Here is a 17,933-nt window from a genome sequence, read left to right on the forward strand (position 1 = left end):
AAGAAGAAGAAGAAGAAGAAGAAGAAGAAGAAGAAGAAGAAGAAGAAGAAGAAGAAGAAGAAGAAGAAGAAGAAGCCCATTCCCTCATTCCCAGTCCTCTTCCTGCCTTCTGAGACTTTAAAACCATCCTGGAACTTTTCTTAGCATCTGCAGCTTCTTCAGTCTGTATCATCCTTCCAACCTGCAGCTGCTTGCCATGGCATATCCCTCTGCAATGCCCACACACCTTCTCTCATTGGTGAGTACCTCCTGGAGCCTCCATTTTGTGAAGAGGCCCAGGTGGGCCTGCTTTCATTCCCTCCTGCCTCATAGGTCTATCCTAGGGTCAACCTCACATAGTCACTAGTGGCTGCTTATGGTTAGTTTGCCTTTTTCAGGGGAAGCTCAGCCTCATCACATCTAATCACCTTTTCAGCCCAACGTGGGCTTAGTCCCTGGGTTCTAATATGGCTGCAATAACTGGGGGCCAGCCTTAATGGTGGTTCTCTTCCTAGGCTCTAAACAAATGCTTGTTTTCCTGAATTAAACTGCCCACTCCTTTGGAATCTACCACAAAGTTCTAGCTGCAAGAGGACGCACTCCCCCTTCGTAATTGTCCATTAGAAGTACAGGTAAAACTAATGACAATGGAGACCAATGGAAAGAGCAATGGATTTGGGGGTAGAAGCCTAGAGCTTGAATCCAAACTCTGCCATTAACTCTGTGACCTTTGGCAATGGGCTCCCTTCATTTCCTTTTCTGGAAACTAGATGGGTTCTAAGGTCCTTTTCAGCTCAAAATCTGGTAGTCTCTTCTTAACAGTTCACATTTCCAAGGTGATTTATAGTTTACAAAGCCCTTTTTAGCAACAATTCTGTGAGGTATGAGTTTAAGTATTATTGTTCCCATTTTACAGGTGAAGAAAGTGAAGCTCAGAGGAAATAATTTGAAACACTCTCAGGGGGTTAGAAAATAGCAAAATCTGAGTTCATATTCCCTTATTTGTGATTTAAAAAAAAATTTTTTTAGGCAATTGGGGTTAAGTGACTTGCCCAGGGTCACACAGCTAGTAAGTGTCAAGTGTTTGGTCTGAGGCCGGATTTGAATTTAGGTCCTCCATGACTTCAGGGCCGATGTGCTATCCACCACGCCACCTAGCTGCCTCCCATTTGTGATTAATGAAAAGCAAAGCCTGCCTCAATACACTGGGAGTCACTTTAGCTCTTGAGAGGAAGCAGGGAAGAGGGCATAGGCCAATATAAAATACCTAGAGATTGAGTTTGTGATAAGTTAAATTCCTTTGTTTTAGTCCAGAACCGTGATTTCTTAAGTGTAGGGACCTGCTATTGTACAAATCCCTGTCACTGATGGAGATCTGCTTAGAGGATGATCGCCCGGTGAATTGTAAGCTGATCGTAATTCCCTTGGGTAGTATGTGCCAGAGAAAGGACTTGAACACAGCTCTTCCTGTCTCTGAAGTTGGCCCTCTGGCTACTCTGTTGTTCTGCCTCACCAAATTAAATTAGATCTGATCCAAGTTTAGGCTGCCTCTGGACTAGATAGCCTCTAAATCTCTTCTAACTGAGATCTCTGAAAGAGTGTAGGACCAGTGACATTTAAGTTACTCTGTGGCTCAGCTGAGACGTCTTCTCAAAGGATGCTACATCCCTCCTCAATAAGTCAAATTCTTGCTGTGCTTTTGCTCTACTGAGCTACTCCAAGGCTTCTGGTACTCTCTCTCCCTCCCTTCTTCTCAGATGCCAAGGAAGAAAAAGTTGCCAGTTTTTCCTCTACAATTTCTCCAAGTTGGAATGCATATGAGGTCATTGCTTGGACATATCTAGTTTAAGGTTTCTTCTCAGCCATCTATCTAATCAGAGGAGCAAATACAAAGAGACAGAGGTGCCCATGTGTACATACCTGCCATTGGCTAGGTGGGAGACAGAGCAGCCCTCCATTGCTTTGATAAAAGGACACAAATCTAAATAGTCCTGCCTTCTCAAAGTGTCAAAGGGAAAAAGAACAAGAAAGGGGTAGGTGGAAATCTCTTAAGTCATCCACTTTATCAATTGGTCTAAAAGCAGAGACTGAAGTTTCACTACATATATGAAACTGCAAATCTCTATTACATACATCTAATTTTTTAAATATAATACATTTTACTAGTTAGTTGTGAGACTGTCCTGCTTTTATGTGTTTCCCTCAGATATTCCTTCTAGGGCTTTTTTGTGCATTGATTAAAATGCTTCATTGATGTTTTTTTCTTTCTTTTCTGCTTTTTATTTTTCACATCATTACCGTTAATCCCCTACATCTCCCCAAACCCCTCCCTTACAAATAAACATAGTTAACCAAAACAAATCCACACATTGACCATGTCCAAAAATGTGTATCTCATTGAGGACCTTGACTCTAACAACTCTCCCTCAGGATTTTGGAAATCATACTTCGTCATTGGTTCTTGATTGGTGATTGGTCATTGCATGTATCAGAGTTCTTAAGACTGTCAAAACTGTCTTTCTTTACAGTATTTCAATCATTGTTTAAGTTATTCTGGTTCTTTTCACTCCACTCTCCATCAATTCATACAAATCATCCCAGTTTTCTTTGACTTCATCCCTTTCATATTTCTTGCCACACAATGATATTCAATTACATTCATATACCATGATTTGTTCACCATTTCACCAGTTTATGGGTACCTTCTTAATTTCTAAGTTCTTTTTAATAATAAAAAGTGCTATGAATATTTTTTGTATTTATGGATCCTTTAGGAGTCTATGAAATTACAGGTGGTACATTAAAGCAGAGGAATGATGTGCCAGCAAAGAAAAAAAATCTATCACACAGGTAACAGGTGATCCAACAGAGATCTGTATTACAAAAACCCAGGAAAAAGAGAATATCTAAGAGGCAGAAGTGGTTAAAAATGTCAAATGTACATAAATTAAAAAAGAATGGAGCTGAGTAATCAGATTTGTCAATTAAGAGATCATAAGTAAATTTGGAGAGAACAGTTTCAGTTCAATACCAAGGTTGGAAGTTTGACTACACAGAGTTGAGAATTGAGAAGACAGGAAGTAGAAGCAGCAATAGATATTATTTTCAAGGAGTTTCACTAAGAAAGGCTGGAAAGATACAGATGGTAGCTTGAAATGATGGTAGGGTCCAGTAAGGGATTTTTTTAAAGATGAGGAAATGGGAGTTTTTTAAGGCAATAAGGAAAGAACCAGGTGAGAGGGAAAGTTGAATATTCAATAGTGAATCCAATGGTTAAGGATGCAATTTATTGGAGAAGATGTGAGATTAAGTGTACATGTAGGAGAGTTGAACTTGCCAAGGAGACTCACTACTTCCTTTTTAGAAACTAGGGGAAAGGAGAACCAGTTGAGAGCTGATGTCAACATCCAGCCCCCACAGCCATCACTTGGGGAAGCAACTACCGTGGAGAGGGGGCTGGCTATCTCCACAAATTTCCAACCAACTGACACCCATAAGGCAAGCGAGACTAATTGAGGCAGCAAGGTACCCTAGGGAAGAGACAATAAGCATCATGTGCCAGCAGGTCAAACCACCATGACCTTGACCATCTTGGCCACCATCTCCTCTCAGACCTAGATAAACATTGCCTAAGACCTGGATCCAGAGGGTTGGGAATAGCACTACTAATGTATTCCAGTTCAGAGCCTGAAGTCAATATTTTCTGAAGCAACTACAGTTGAGATGAAACCTGACAAATGCTCCTGTAGGTGCTACAGTCCCAGCTACTGAAACCACGTCCCCCCAAAAATTATTGCTACCAAAATATTTGGCACTGTCAAATGGTTTAAAATCAGAAACTGATATGAATTCATCTGCAGCAATGACATTAAAGATGCATTACTGCATGCTCTGCTTTGTCCTAAAGACCATTGGACCTTTCCATCTGTCTAGAGGCCAAAAGCTTCATTTCTCTCCCATTAGAACATAAGTTTCTTGAGAGCAGTCTTACTCTTCCATTTGTATCTCCAGTGCTCAACACCAAGCTCTGAACATAGAAAATGCTTAATAATTTTTTAATTTGTTCATTCACTCATTCAGGTACTATATAAACCTTACTAGAGAGCACTAGAAGTATGAACTGTAATAAAAAATGATTTGTCTGGAATATTGTGTTCATTGATAAACTGGAGCATGTAGAAGGGAGAGAGGGGCAACCAGGATTGCTGAAAGAACTGAACAATATGTCCTACAAGAAAAGTTGAAGGGATTAGGGAAGATTTTTCTGGAGAAGAGAAAGTTAAGAGGGACATTATTTCAACTTTTTCCTGTTTGAAGTGTTACTACTTGAATGTGGGCTTAGATTTGTTTTCCTTAATTCCAGGTGACAGAATTAGGAGCCATGAGTAGAAGGTGAAGAGGAGAAGATTTCAGCATGGCATACAGATGTATTTTCCAACAATTCCTGTCCATAAATGGAATGGATTGCCTCTGGTGTATTGCCTTTCTCATGGGGGTGTGTTGGTAAATGTTTACCAACCAGTGTCATACATATACAAAATGTACGCAGGACACACTTTTAAGTTTAGTCTTCATTATTAACATTTTCTCTCATTTTCTTAAGTCCATGTAATCAACAAAACAAGAAATCAATCCCTGATTTGTAGCATTTGTTGATTTCCCAGGTGTAAATGCTCAAACTGAAATTTAAAACCTAGTCAGTTTGAGCTGGCTCCAGCACACCACTGGTTCTTCATCACTAGCTATCCTCAAGAGGGTTAATAATAACCAGTCAGAGATGAGATAGAGCGGATTTTTAGTCAGGTACAGGCTCGCATAGATGGCCTCTGAGGTCCCTTTCAATTCTTATATCCTAAGATTCTATAATAATAACTGACAATCTTGGGTGTTAACTGATGGAGAAGCCTTCACTCTTGAAGAGAGATTAAGGTGTTTAGCTCTTGCTTTCCCTTCCATCCTTAATCTTGGGGAGGTTCTGAGAGAGGTTCATGCAGAGAAGGAGCTGGCTGGCCTCAGTGTTAAGGAGGAACTGGCTGAGTGGGTGCCCCCTCTGGCTGCTGTAAGGAAAGTGTTCTGGGACCTTTCCTGAGGGCTCTGTACAGCTCCCAGGATCCCTCAAAGAAGAAGGAAAAAAAAACCTTTAAGGTCATTGTTTTACAGACCAGTCCATTTTTGTGCAGACCAGCACGGCTTTCCAATTCAAACCCATGAGATGGGGACATTCTTATTCTAGGACCTCTTGGGGCCCAGGTTTCAGAAACAGTCAGCCCTATGTAGTGTGAGGAGACCTGAATTCCAGCTTCTGACCTACCATATATTTAATAAGCATGTATTACCAAGCTGTGTGACTTTGGGTACATCACTAAACCTTCACCTTAGAGATGAGTTTGCTCATCTCTAAGGTGGAGATATCAACAATCTCACAGAGATGTCACGAAAATCAAATTATGGCTCCTTTTTTGTTCAGGTTGGAGTTGAAGCACAGATAAATGGTATGAGAGAACATAAGATCCCTTTGTGGCACCCTCTTGTAAAGGTTCAATACTATCCTCCTTATCACTCACAGCATTAAAGCCACCAATGTTATAGTGTCCTCTCTAACTTAGTATTATTATTTTCTTTCCTCCACCCGTTTGGCAAAGGGAGAGAACTTGTAACCCTGGAGGATCCCACTGACTGCAAGACTAAATGTTTCTGAAAAGGATGAACATAAAGACTTCTGGGGATGGTTCAGGGTTCAAGAAATACACTTTGAGGGGCAGCTAGGTGGCAGAGTGGATAGAGCTCCAGCCTTGGAGTGAGGATGACCCGAGCTCAAATCCAACCTCAGACACTTGGCACTTACTACTGTATGACCCTGGGCAAGTCACTTAACCCTGATTGCCTCACAAAAAACCAAACAAACAAGAAAGAAATACACTTTGAGCAAATGCATTTACCTTGGGAGATTGCAATCAAGAAATCAGGCTAGTAGTCATTTCTCTGCCAGGAACCACTGTGCTCCTCAATAGGCCTAAGCTTTTCAAGCTTTTTACCTGGACTGCCTCCGAGATCTCATCCAGCTTGACATTCTGTGTTCTGTGTTCTAAGATCACTTCTAGTTGTATCATTTTATGTTCTGTGGCTCTATCGGCTTATTACAACCTCTGTTCAAAGATCACTTCCTCATCTAATAGTCTGTATTTTTTGTCTCAAGGTCCTTTTCAGTTCTGGGAAGCTATGATGTGATACTGCTATTCATTTCAAAAAAGACTTTTATCAATGCCTACTGCCCCACGTCAAGAAGCAAAGGTGAATCAAACTCAGACTCGGTTCATTCCTTGTGGGGCTCACAATCAAGTAAGTGAGATAAGATCAGCTCCCAAATATATGTATGTATATATGTATGTATGTGTGTGTATGCATGTAACAAACTAGGATCATAGATTTAAACTGAAAGTGACCTTAGAGATCATCTAATCCTATCCTTTCATTTTACAGAGGAAGAAACTGAGGCCTTTAAGAAAGAAACAGAGCTGAGAATAAAACAGCACATCTCCTGACTCCAAACCCATCATTCTTTCTCCTTTATCAGAAGTTATAAGGTCACAGTTCAGATGGGGGTGGGAGGAAGCGGAGAGTGGTGCTATGGGTTAGAATGCCTGTGTCCTTTTTCTTTCCTTTTTTTTTTAATTGTCACCATCCATACTCATTATGTATCACGAAATATTTGGAAAAATGGAGTTCTGTAACCTGGGAGCTAGATTCGGGAAGTGTGGCAAAAAAAGGGTTAAAACATTCCAATGAAAAGGGCCCAACTCTCATTTTCCACCTGTAGTAGGAAGGGGGAGGACAAAAACAAATCCAAAAACACTCCTGGAATTCAAGAATCTTTGGTTCTTGTCCTAGCTCCGTAGCAAGGAAATTAGCTAAGTGCACTAAGGAAAGTCATTTCCTGTCTCTCAGGGACTCATTCCTCTACTGAAGAATGAAGGAGTTGGATCAACGCCTAATGTCCCTTCAAACTTTACTATTTTATGTTTCAAATCCCTTTTATAGCTAACATTCTATGTTCCAAATCCCCTGTCAGATCTTATCTTTCTATATACCTTAGAAATGAGGCAAATGATGATTAACAATAAGGTATGCCTTTTTTTGTTCAAGTGCTGTGAACTGATTATGCCACTATTTTCCTAAACGAAAGTTGTTGGCTCCTCTGGACGACAAAATAAAACAAGCCAAAAAGCCACGAAAATCTCCCGTGACCATGTGGGTATGACCTGCCTCATGCTTACCTGAAGTGAATGCTTGGAGTCCTTTTCTGACTTGGAAACCCTAAGGAATCCAAACGTGGCAGATAGAGTCGACATTGGGGCATCCTCGGTCCCTTCCTTCCTGCAGATGCTCAAGGAGCCCTGAGGTTATGTTCTGGTGTCAGATGCAGCCAAGACCACCCTCCTGGCCCACCTAACTCCGCGCCTAGCGCATTCTGCGCTGCGACGGCCAGATCAGAAGCTGGAACGCATTCTCCACAACTGAATTAGTCAAACGAAAGGAATGGCAGGCCTTTGGAATCTGGGCTGGACAAGGACCCTGCTGCTGAGCTTCAGTAAGCAAGACTGAGCCATCTCTGGCTCTGGGAGCGACTTGTTTTCTTGCTGCCGCTCGGGGTCCAGCGCGACACAGGCTCTGAGTCCCAGGGCGAGCGCTGCCAGGAGAGGAACAGGAGTGCTATGATTCCTTACCCCACCTCCCCCCATGCTCCTCAGGGTTCTCTCTGGCAGAGAGAGCTAGGGCCTTCCTCCGTTCGTCCCCCGTCCTGTTTCTGGTCCCTTGGGTACCTCCAGATGCGTCTCGGGCCAGATTCCCCAGTGACGGTTCCGCCAAGTGACTAATTCACCAGGACTCAAGGGGTGCGTACGCTTTTTGCGTAGGGCACTTCGCTTCTCTTCCGCAAGGCTAAGGATCCGCTAACCTCCTGTAAGAGTTACCACAGAGGACTATGGCTAAAGGGATGAAGGCAGAGGTTCAAAGGCGGAGAAGGTGGTGTTGTGGGGGTTGGGGGGAACAGCGAGAAAGAAAGGAGCCAGAGTAAGCGAGGACGATGTGAGAACCGCAGTTAGAGAGTAAGAATTAGAGAATACCTTCTTGGGTCACAATATCATCGAATCCTCACGCTTGGAAGGGATTTAAGGGTTCATTTAGTATCCCACGCCCACCCACTCCCTAGAGCAACTGCCCGCCCTAACCATCAGATACACACATACTGCTCCAGAATCTGCACGGTATCCATGGGCAATGGAACCCTATTTTCTTTTTACATCAGGAAAGGTCCACAGAGAGCTTACGGTGCAGGACCTTGCTTGTGGCGCCTTAATAGTCAATTATTAAATTGAATCTCTTCAAAATCCTATGTTTTCTGAATGGTGGACTGACTGAGTCTGAGAGCAGTGGCAAAGGATTAAAAGGAAGTCCTTTGGAGGACACATTATTGCTATAATCTCAGTACGTGTATAGGTTGCCTTAATCTGTTAAAACAAACAAAAAACCAAACAAAACAAACAAAAAACACGAAAAACCACCATCACCAGTATTACAACAGGTGCGGATACTGTTAGCCAAAAATGCAGGCTTGTAGGGAGCCTTGTTTCCTCTGCGTATGTATAGTTTACTCTCCCAGCCTGTGAGACCACCATTAGAGGGTCCACATCTTCTCTTCCTCTTTCCCTTCTTCCCAATTCTCTTTCTCTTCCTCCTTCTTTCCCCTTCCCTTCCCCCTTCCCTCCTCTTTTTCCTTCTTTTCATCAGTAAATATTTATTGGTTAACAAAAAATCATCACAGGTCTAAGACGTGAAATGCTTATGAAGAGCGGGTTGCATCGCTAAAGCCTGTTTCATCTCGAGCATTCTAGGTTCCAATGTCCCTTCCAAATCTGATGTTGAAGTGCATTAAGCATAGTAGCAACAAAAACCGACCAGTTGCTTAGATATCTAGGAATAGACCCCAGTGTATAAACATTTACCTGATTAATTCAATAGTATCCTTTTTTTTTTTTTTTTTTTTTTTTTACCACTGTGAGTATGGTAGGGATAATGTAACGTCAGAGATGGAAAGGGGATTAGTGGTCATCCAGGTAATCTCCATCGTTTCAAAGGTGAAGAAACAGGCCTGTAGAGGTAAAACGACTTGCCCGCGATCATACAAGAGAATTTGGAACCAGAATCCGTATTCTGACACCCCAGTCAATACTCTTTCCACTGCATCCTGCTGCCAAATAAGGTAACTAAGCATTTTACAGGAAGAGAGAGACAGAGACAGAGACACATACATAGACAATATATACATACATACACTATATTATATATATAACACACACATACGGTAAATGACATATGTATATGATAACGTGTGTATATCTGGGATCTGTGTCAGATAATTTCGAGGGGGTTGGACTAGGTGCTATTTAAGGTTCTGTATAAGATTCTATGATTTTCAGTCAATGCAATGAATAAATGGTGCCTACGAACCCCCACCCCTACCCTACTCGGCCCAGGTCACTGGCTTGACTCAGACAGCTCTTGCTCTTCAAATCTGCTTGAGATATCCCCGCTCGCGGATCCACATCCTTGCTGAGATAAGGCGATAATGAGATAATGTATGTAAAGGCCTCTGGAAACGTGAGCTTGCATTAAATATTCTCTTTTCCTGAACAACGTTCTTGCAATATTATTATTAGTGCCGGTCTGTAGAAGCAAGAATAGTACCGTAATTAGTGGTCTTATCGGGAGGCGATTGGCCAGCCAGGGCATCCCTCGGGTCCCCCTCAGCCAATGAGCGTCCAGCAACCCCTCAGTCCTTCCTCTCCAGCACACGCAAGCTTATCCCTTCTCTCTTCCCTCTCCTTGGCTACCCGGAGCCCGGGAATGGAATAAATTGGAATGGAATGGGTGCTGGTGCGCTGCCGCCTTTTCCGCCTTTGGACTCGCTTTCTAATTGACCCAAATAAAAAGCTGGCGAGTGACGAGGCGGCCCAGAGGTCCCGGCAGTGGCAGCGGTTGTGCGCACCCTCTTGGGCCCCCTTGCCTATACTGACCGTGTCGCCAAGCCGCTATCCGCTCTGGCCCGGCGCCCCGCTATTGCCATTTGACATCTTGCCCGGCCAATCGACGACTCCCGGGGTGTAGGGGGCCTCCTGACACTTCTATTACATTATTATTGTTTTGTACGCAGATTTCGACGGCCTCCGCGGTTTCTTACCCTCTTGCGCCACCGCCCCCCCTTCCCCCCACCCTATCTCCCGATCCCCCTCCTCCCTCCTTCCATCTCTCCCCCCCCCCAGTCCCCAGTCCCTGCGGCCTCCCACCCCCATCCATCTCCGCCAGTTGCAGGAAATGATGGCCAAGAGCCGAGAGCTGCAATGAGCGCTCAAGAGGGAAATCGGCTCTCAAAGCGCAGACCTCGGCCCCCGAAGAGCCACGAGGTGGCTGGAGCTGCTGGGCCCTCCTGCCTTCCAGGTCTCTGAAGGGCTCGCTCCGGCCGCCCTCTCTCTTCTCCCACTTCCCCTCCCCCCCTCCCTCCGGCCACTGGCAGGCGCCAAGAGAGAGGGAGCGAGAGAGCGAGGAGTTAGCAGCAGCCCTCGCCACCCCGGCCCGCCTACATCATGCCGGACGAGGTGACGGAGCCCGGTAGCGCCACGCCGGCCCGCGTCTCGTCCTTTTTCATCGAGAACTTGCTAGGGGGAGAGGGCAAGGAGACGAGCCGAGGGGAGGACGAGGACGAGGACGAAGACGAGGAAGAAGAAGAGGAAGAGGAAGGGGAGGAAGACCAGGAAGAGGCACGGAGGCGACTGAGGCAGCTGCGGGCGGGCGCCGAGACCCGGGAGGGTCGTGAGCGTTGCGTACTGGGAGCTAGAGCCGGAGCCGGAGCCCGACCCGGTCCCTGCCTCCTGCCACCACCCCCTGCCTGCTGCCCCGGCCCGGCGTATGGCTTCGGTGCTCATGGCTACGCGATTGCCGAGAGCCCGGCTCAGTGGTACCGACGCACCCATGCCAGCTACATCAGTTGTCACAGTCCAGACAGTAAGTCCTAGGTCTCCAACGGCAGGGTTTGGGGGCGGCTTAGGGTTGGCGGCTATTTCCTGCGCAGAGATCACTCCCGAGGCCTCTTAGTCGACAATGCTGGGGGAGTGGGCAAGCTGGGGGTTGGGATATGGGGAAAAGGAAAAGGAGGGACAAAGTGATTCTCAGGCCCAAGTTGTGCGGTCTGCTGTTATCCTCAGGAAGTAGAACTCCAAATGATCCGGCCGGTCCACACCCGACCGAAAACTCAGTGGTCTTTTGGGTTCCTGACAGCTCCAGCTTCTTTCCTGATTGCTGGGACACGTCCCACCGGAGCCTCGGAGACCATCCATTGCTTTGCTGAGCTCCCTGAGCAGAAACAGTAAGGAGAGAAAGGGAAGCGAGAAGGACAGGGGAAGGAAAGAAACGACAAAAAAAGACATGGAGATGCTGACTGGGAAAAAGAAAAGGAGAAGAGAGAAAACAAAGCAAAAAAAGAGGGAACAGAAAGATCGGGGGGAATAAGAGAGAGTGGGAGCTAAAGGAAAGGAAGGAAAGAGAAAGACGAGGAGAGTGGAAATTAGATGGAGTTAATCGTCTGAAGGTTAGACAATCTGAAGGAGAGAAGGGAAAAGGTAATTTGGTGCTCAGAGGCTGGCCCAATCTTGAACTCCGTCTCTCTTCTCGGCTACCTTTCTCTACCCTCTCCCTCAATCCTTCTATTCATCTCTTTGTTCTTTCCAGTGGGAGCCAGTGTCCAGTATAGGTGTCTTCATCCTGAAACTCCACCTGGCTCCTTCTCAAGAGAGCTGTCTGGGATTCCCCAGCAGCCAGTGGGTTTTTAATACCCTTCCCTGGGAAGCTACTGAAAAGGCAATAGGAGAATCTGGCCTAGGAGAGTCTTCCCGCAGTTCAGTGTTAGCACCCGAACGCTTTTCCTCAGACCTGGGCAAAACCTTGCCGGGGCAGAGAAGCTGTTACCCTTAGAAGGGTACAAAACGTTGCTATTTACCTTAAACATGGACCCCTTTTTCTTCCAGGGATTTTGAAATCTGTGGTTCTCTTCTATTCTTTTGAAATGGTCTTATTTCCTATGGATCCAACCTTAATATTTAGAACCATAGGTTTCTGGGGCTGAAAAGACCTTAAAACATAGAATGCAGTATGGCAAAGAAAGAAGGGACAGTAGAACATGAAATGTCAAGGCTGGAAGGAACTTTAGAACAAAGAAAATGGGGAATCTGAACTGAAAGGATCCTTAGATAATAGATCTGAGAATTTAGAGTTGGGAGTGACCTTTGAGACCCTGGAGGATTTCTCCCTCATTTTCAAATGTGGGAATTGAGACATAGAGATAATGACTTTGCCAAGGTGACTCAGGGTTAGTTCCTGGTCCATTTTGGACTCGAACCCAGCTAGAATCCTGACTCCCAAGTTGGTGTCCTTTTCTACCACACCCAACTGATTATTCGAATCTTCATTGAAGATATCTCTTGGATGTGATTTCTTTTGAAGCCTGGTGAAACTCTCCACCTGTAGGCATATTCTACATATATACACAGGACACAGAAGAGTCCACTCTCAACAGAGGAAAGGAATTATTCCTTTCTTCTCAAGTGACCCTTCCAAAAGGAATAAAGTCTTGGAAAGGAGATACTTGCTCATGGAGTGTTTAATGCATATTTAAAACTGCTGTAGTAGAGTCACCTCAGTGTGCAGTTTGATATAGTGGGGAAAAGCACTGGATTTTGTGTCAGAAGACATGGGTTCACTCCAGCTCTGCCTCCTATTTTCTGTGTGACCTTGAACAATTCACCTTCACTCTCTAGGCCTCAGTTTACTAATTTGTAATATTATGGAGTTGGCCCCTTTCAGGTTTCTTCAAACTCCAAAATCTTGATTTTATTATCTTGTTTATCTTATGCTAATATTTCCTCAAATTGAATTGGGAAGCTTTCTTCTATTGAAAAATAACTACCACTTCCCCACCACCTCTTGCACTCCAGCTCAGGGCAAGGTGGAGCCTTCCAGCTGAAAGAAGGTCTCCTGGGAGATGTTTATAGCTTTGTATCTTGAGCTTTAGAATCCAGATTCTTTCCATTCACGATGGTATGGAAGCAGGGTCAGCCTGCTTCATAGCTTACATTAACAGTCCCCTTCCTCTTTCATGGACTTACAGCAGCATTTCTCTTTCCTGGCTGAGCCGCTACAAACATCTATCTAGTGTGAGCCCTTTAACCGTATGAGGGGACAAAGAACTCGAGACACCAGCTCTCCTATTCGGAAGACCCAGAATAGTAATTCGAATGTTCATAGGATTTACACAATAGCCCTGCGAGGTCAGTTATGAGGTTATCCGAGTTCCAAAACTGAGGATAGGAAGTCACAGAGAAAAGTGAAATGCCTTGGCCATAATCAGGACTGGTCAAAATCTGAACTCACCTGAGACCTTTCTTCCTACTAGAAAGAATCTCCTCCTGCCGCTTATTCTGACCCCTCTATATACTGTGTATACACCATACCTTCCCCCAGCTGGACCTTTTCTCCCCAGAGACCCCCACTGAGTTTCTTCTATTTCTTTCAGACCCCTGAGGGCTGATTTATCCACACTCTCCCAGAGTAGTAATTAATGCTAAGTCTAATGTACAAATCAATGGGGGAGGAGTATTTAAAACTGGGAAAGCCGTAGTAATAAAGGAGCGCCAACTCTAGAAGGGAAGGTGGAGAGGGGGGAGGCCTAGGGTGGGATGTTTGGGGGAGTACCCTATGGGCGCTTTTGGATTTTCTTCAGTCCTGATGGTTTTGCTTTTACTTCGATGTCTTAGAGGGCAAGTGTTTCTGCGTATCTGAGCGTATTTCTTCCTACCCGTGTGTATATTTCAGAGCTCTTGAACATTCTGTTTAGCGTATTGTAATTAAGGGAATATTTTTGCTTAAAATGGGGTGTTCAGGTGCGTATTGTGTGAATGTGGGTCCTACAAGCCAGTGATTCCCCCCACTTCGGCATGTGAGAGGGAAATTCCACGTACCAGGGTTTTCTATATGCCAGTGTGTTATTTGAACGGATAAATCCAGCGTATTATGATGTATTTGTGTATGTATGTCTGTGTGCATGTATATGTACGTTATTTAAAATGTTTGAGAGAAATTCTGTGAAAACGGGCGGTATTTCTTTATGTCACTGTGTAACTGACCGTCCATTTTTCGCAAGATAGAGACAGCTTCTTTGAACAATGGCACATGAGTATTTTAATATGCATGACCTCAAATGTGTTCATGTATGACCGTTTTACATATGTCGATATGCATTTGAATGTTCAAGAGAGTGCGTTTCTGTAGATACGGTTTTATTCTGTGTTTGAATATGAATAAAGAGGGTTTTTTTTTTTTTAGTATGCATGAATGTGGAGGGGTTAAAGAGAGCGTGAGACAAAGAAAATCAGAACCCTGGCGTTTGTGTATTGTCCCCGTGTGTTTGAATGGGGGGGGGGGGTGAAAAAGGGTTTCTGCGTGTGTCTTCGTGAATTCTTGTGTGTCTCCAATTTCCCGCTAGGAGCACGGCTAGCAGAATACAAGAGATGACTAGGATAAGGTTGGTTCAGTGCTGGGAGAAAAAAACCTTGTCCCTCTTTGCCCCCTCAGCCAGTGACCGGGACTCCCCAGAGGTCGGCGAGGAGGCTGGCAGGCCCGAGAGCGGCTGCCGGCGGCGGTCAGGCGCCCCTGGGTCTTCGGAGCGCCTGGATCGCGATCCAGATGAGTCGGCCTGCAGCAGCAGCAGCGGTGGTGGTGGCGGCGGCAGCGCACGCGGAGAGGACGACAGGCCTGAACCGGACTCTGCCGAACCTCGGGCTGCCGGCCGCAAGAAGAAAACGCGCACTGTGTTCAGCCGCAGCCAGGTATTCCAGCTGGAATCCACGTTCGACGTGAAGCGCTACCTGAGCAGCGCCGAGCGTGCCGGCCTGGCAGCCTCCCTGCAGCTCACCGAGACACAGGTGAAGATCTGGTTCCAGAACCGCAGGAATAAGTGGAAGCGGCAGCTGGCTGCAGACCTGGAGGCCGCGAGCCTGTCCCCGTCTGCTCAAAGGCTGGTCCGTGTGCCCATCCTCTACCACGAGAACTCACCAGCCGCGGGAGGAGGCCTGGCCTTCCCCTTGTCGCCCGCGTCGGCGCCGCCCCCGCCGCCCCTCGTGGGCTTCCCGGGAGCGCTTGGTTATCCGTTGGCCGCCTTCCCGACTGCCGCAGCTGCCTCTCTTCCCTTCCTGCGGCCCTCGCAGATGCCGGGCTTGGTCTGAGACACCCTCTCTCCTCTTCGCCCCCCTCCACCCCAGGCTTCCGGGCTTGCTTCCCCCACCCCCACCCCCCCCACGCACACTCCCATCCCATGCTCCCCTATGCTAGCTCCTTGGCCCTATGGGAACTGTTTTTAAACGCTTTGAAAATTGTTTCAAGTGCAATAAATAGATCGAGAGAGACTGGGGGTGGAATCAGGAGGGTCAGGATGGGAACAGCAACCCCCTTGGAGGCTGAAATAACACTCCTGCTGCCTGCCACCAGGCGGGTTCTGCCCTCCGGCCCACATACTGTGCCCAATCTGTGGGACCCCTCAGAAATACCACTCCCCAGACCCTTAGCTCAACCCAAGAGAGCCAAACCCACCAACCCGCTCCACCCTCAAGCAGCAGCCCGGGAATGTAAAGGGGACACACAAGAGCACACACAATCAGGGCCCTAGAGCAACTATAGGCGCACAACTCCATACACTCAACATTAAAAACAAAATCGAAACGTAACACATGGAAAACTCAAACACACCAGACACAGGACAACTCATACATGGATGCAACACACAACAAACAATCATCATACAACAGGAAAATACACATCAACAACTCGAAATACTGCCCTATGTGAACTCTCACACAAATTACTCAAATGGAAGGAACACACAAACGTGCTTACACCTACAGACCAGAAGAAATGCACACAAGTGTCCAGAAATAAATGCATATAGTACAGGCAGATACATTTATAAAAACAGCAACTTATAGTGCATATAACATATGAACATTCAAAAATCTAACATGCTTCCACACACAAACCTACAAACACACCACCATGCACTACACAAAAGTGCATAGAAATATAAACAGGCTACACACATATGTTCAACATATAAACACAACACAGAAAATCTCAGAAAAACACATGGCACAAATCCAAGCACACATAAGCTCTCAAACACAGACATATTCAGTGTGTCCCCATAAGCCCTCCCACGTGAACACTCTTGCTGTATTGTCCCTGTGTCTGTCCACCCTTAGCCCTACATTCAGGCTGCTCAAGTTTGGCTGATCTCTGATCTTTCCTACTGGTTCCCTACCTTCTTCCCCTCTACCCACACAGTGGCCTTGAAGTCCCAGGTCCCCTCTCGGGGAAGAGAAGAGCAGGCAAGGGCCTGACGTCGGGAAGAGGCAGGCTCGGGTTCACAGAGCTATGCTCATCCCAGTCCGCTGACAACTAGTGAAGCCCGGACTTGGAAGCCGGAGGCAGCAGTTGTCTTGATTTACAACATGGTTCTTCCAATTGCCCTATTAAAGCACGAAATCAAAAAGGTCCTTGTCTTCTGGGGCTGACAGTGACTTCCTCAGCTAGCTAACTATCCTGTCCAAGAATGAGGATCCTTGCTCAGTCCGGGCCCCTAAAGCCCCGTGCGTTGTACATCGGACTTTCCCGCACCTCCAGACAGCTCTCTGAGGCCTGGGATGTAGCATGTGAGGCCTTCCTGCCAGGACAGCCTAGGGTTCTGTTTCCAGACACTGGAGCTAGGACTGGGGGTAATGGGAAGGCGGAGGAGGGGAACATGTCCTGGACTCAGGATTTCAGACTGGAGCAGAGAAGCGCTTCACTTTCCGTCATTTCCCCAAAGATGCTAGTGTGTTCCGGCCTTTCTGCTCCCTGCGCGATTCTCCCAGCTGCTGCACTGTCTCACTTGAGCCTGCGGTATATGGAGTATTATGCATGCTTCCAACGGTGTATTTTTTCTAATAATCTTTTATAAAAAAAAATAATAATACCCTGCCAATGCCCCACCCGAAATGCCGACAGTTTCTGAATTAAGGAGTGGACTCAACCTACGAGCCGAATACATATTCTTGCAAAAATACAATCCGATTCGATTCACCAAACGTTAAGCGTTTACTATATGCAAATCCCTATGTGTAAAGTGTAGTGGAAAGAATTCTGGACTTGGGTTCACAGGACCTTAGTTCTAGTCCAGCTCCGCCATTTACTGTGTGCCCTTGGGAAAATAATTTCACTTCTCAGAGCCTCCATTCCCTTTAGTATAAAATGGGAATAATAATGATCATACACACAGCACGACCCCCACAGTATGAGTGTGAAGACAATGCTATGTAAATGAGAACTTTTATTAAAGGCTTGAGTTTATTGAGGCTGAGGGAATTAAGCTAGGCGTTATTCTGGAGGAGAGCTTTTATTGCTAGTCCTTTCTGTCTCCACCCCTAGTCTCTCCACCAACATTCCTGCAACCTCTAAGGTGAATAGAATCTTAGCACAAGATGTCAAGGGACCTTGAAGGGACCTTGGAAATGATCTAGTCAAGAGTCTTTAAGTTACAAATGGGTAAACTAAGGTCTGAGAACTGAAGGAATTTACCCAAGATCATCTGGCAAGTTAGTATAGAAGTTATGGCCCTTACCTCGAGTTTTTGTTTGTTTGTTTGTTTGTTTTGGCCAGGTGCTCTTCCCACTACACTCCATTGTCCTGGCCAGTTCCTCCTGGTAAACTTTCCAGGCCCTTAGAAAGATAAGACTTCTTAGAAAAAACAATCCGGTTCTTTCCCGAACCTCTTCTTGTTCGCAAATGTGTTGGGGGTGGGGGAAAAGGCGTTTATCGCT

The 17,933-nt window shown here is 45.9% G+C and overlaps 1 protein-coding gene across 1 annotated transcript; it reads left to right on the forward strand.

Annotated features, from left to right (window-relative positions):
- The first annotated feature begins 10,619 nt into the window (after positions 1–10,619).
- Positions 10,620–15,308, forward strand: LOC114023425 (homeobox protein HMX1-like). The gene is made up of 2 exons (XM_027836042.1): positions 10,620–11,037; positions 14,659–15,308. The coding sequence occupies exons 1-2, from the start codon at positions 10,620–10,622 to the stop codon at positions 15,306–15,308; spliced, it is 1,068 nt and encodes a 355-aa protein (XP_027691843.1).
- The last annotated feature ends 2,625 nt before the right edge of the window (positions 15,309–17,933 follow it).

Source organism: Vombatus ursinus, unplaced genomic scaffold, assembly GCF_900497805.2.
Source record: "Vombatus ursinus unplaced genomic scaffold, bare-nosed wombat genome assembly UNPS02014818.1, whole genome shotgun sequence".
In the NCBI taxonomy this organism is placed as follows: domain Eukaryota; kingdom Metazoa; phylum Chordata; class Mammalia; order Diprotodontia; family Vombatidae; genus Vombatus; species Vombatus ursinus.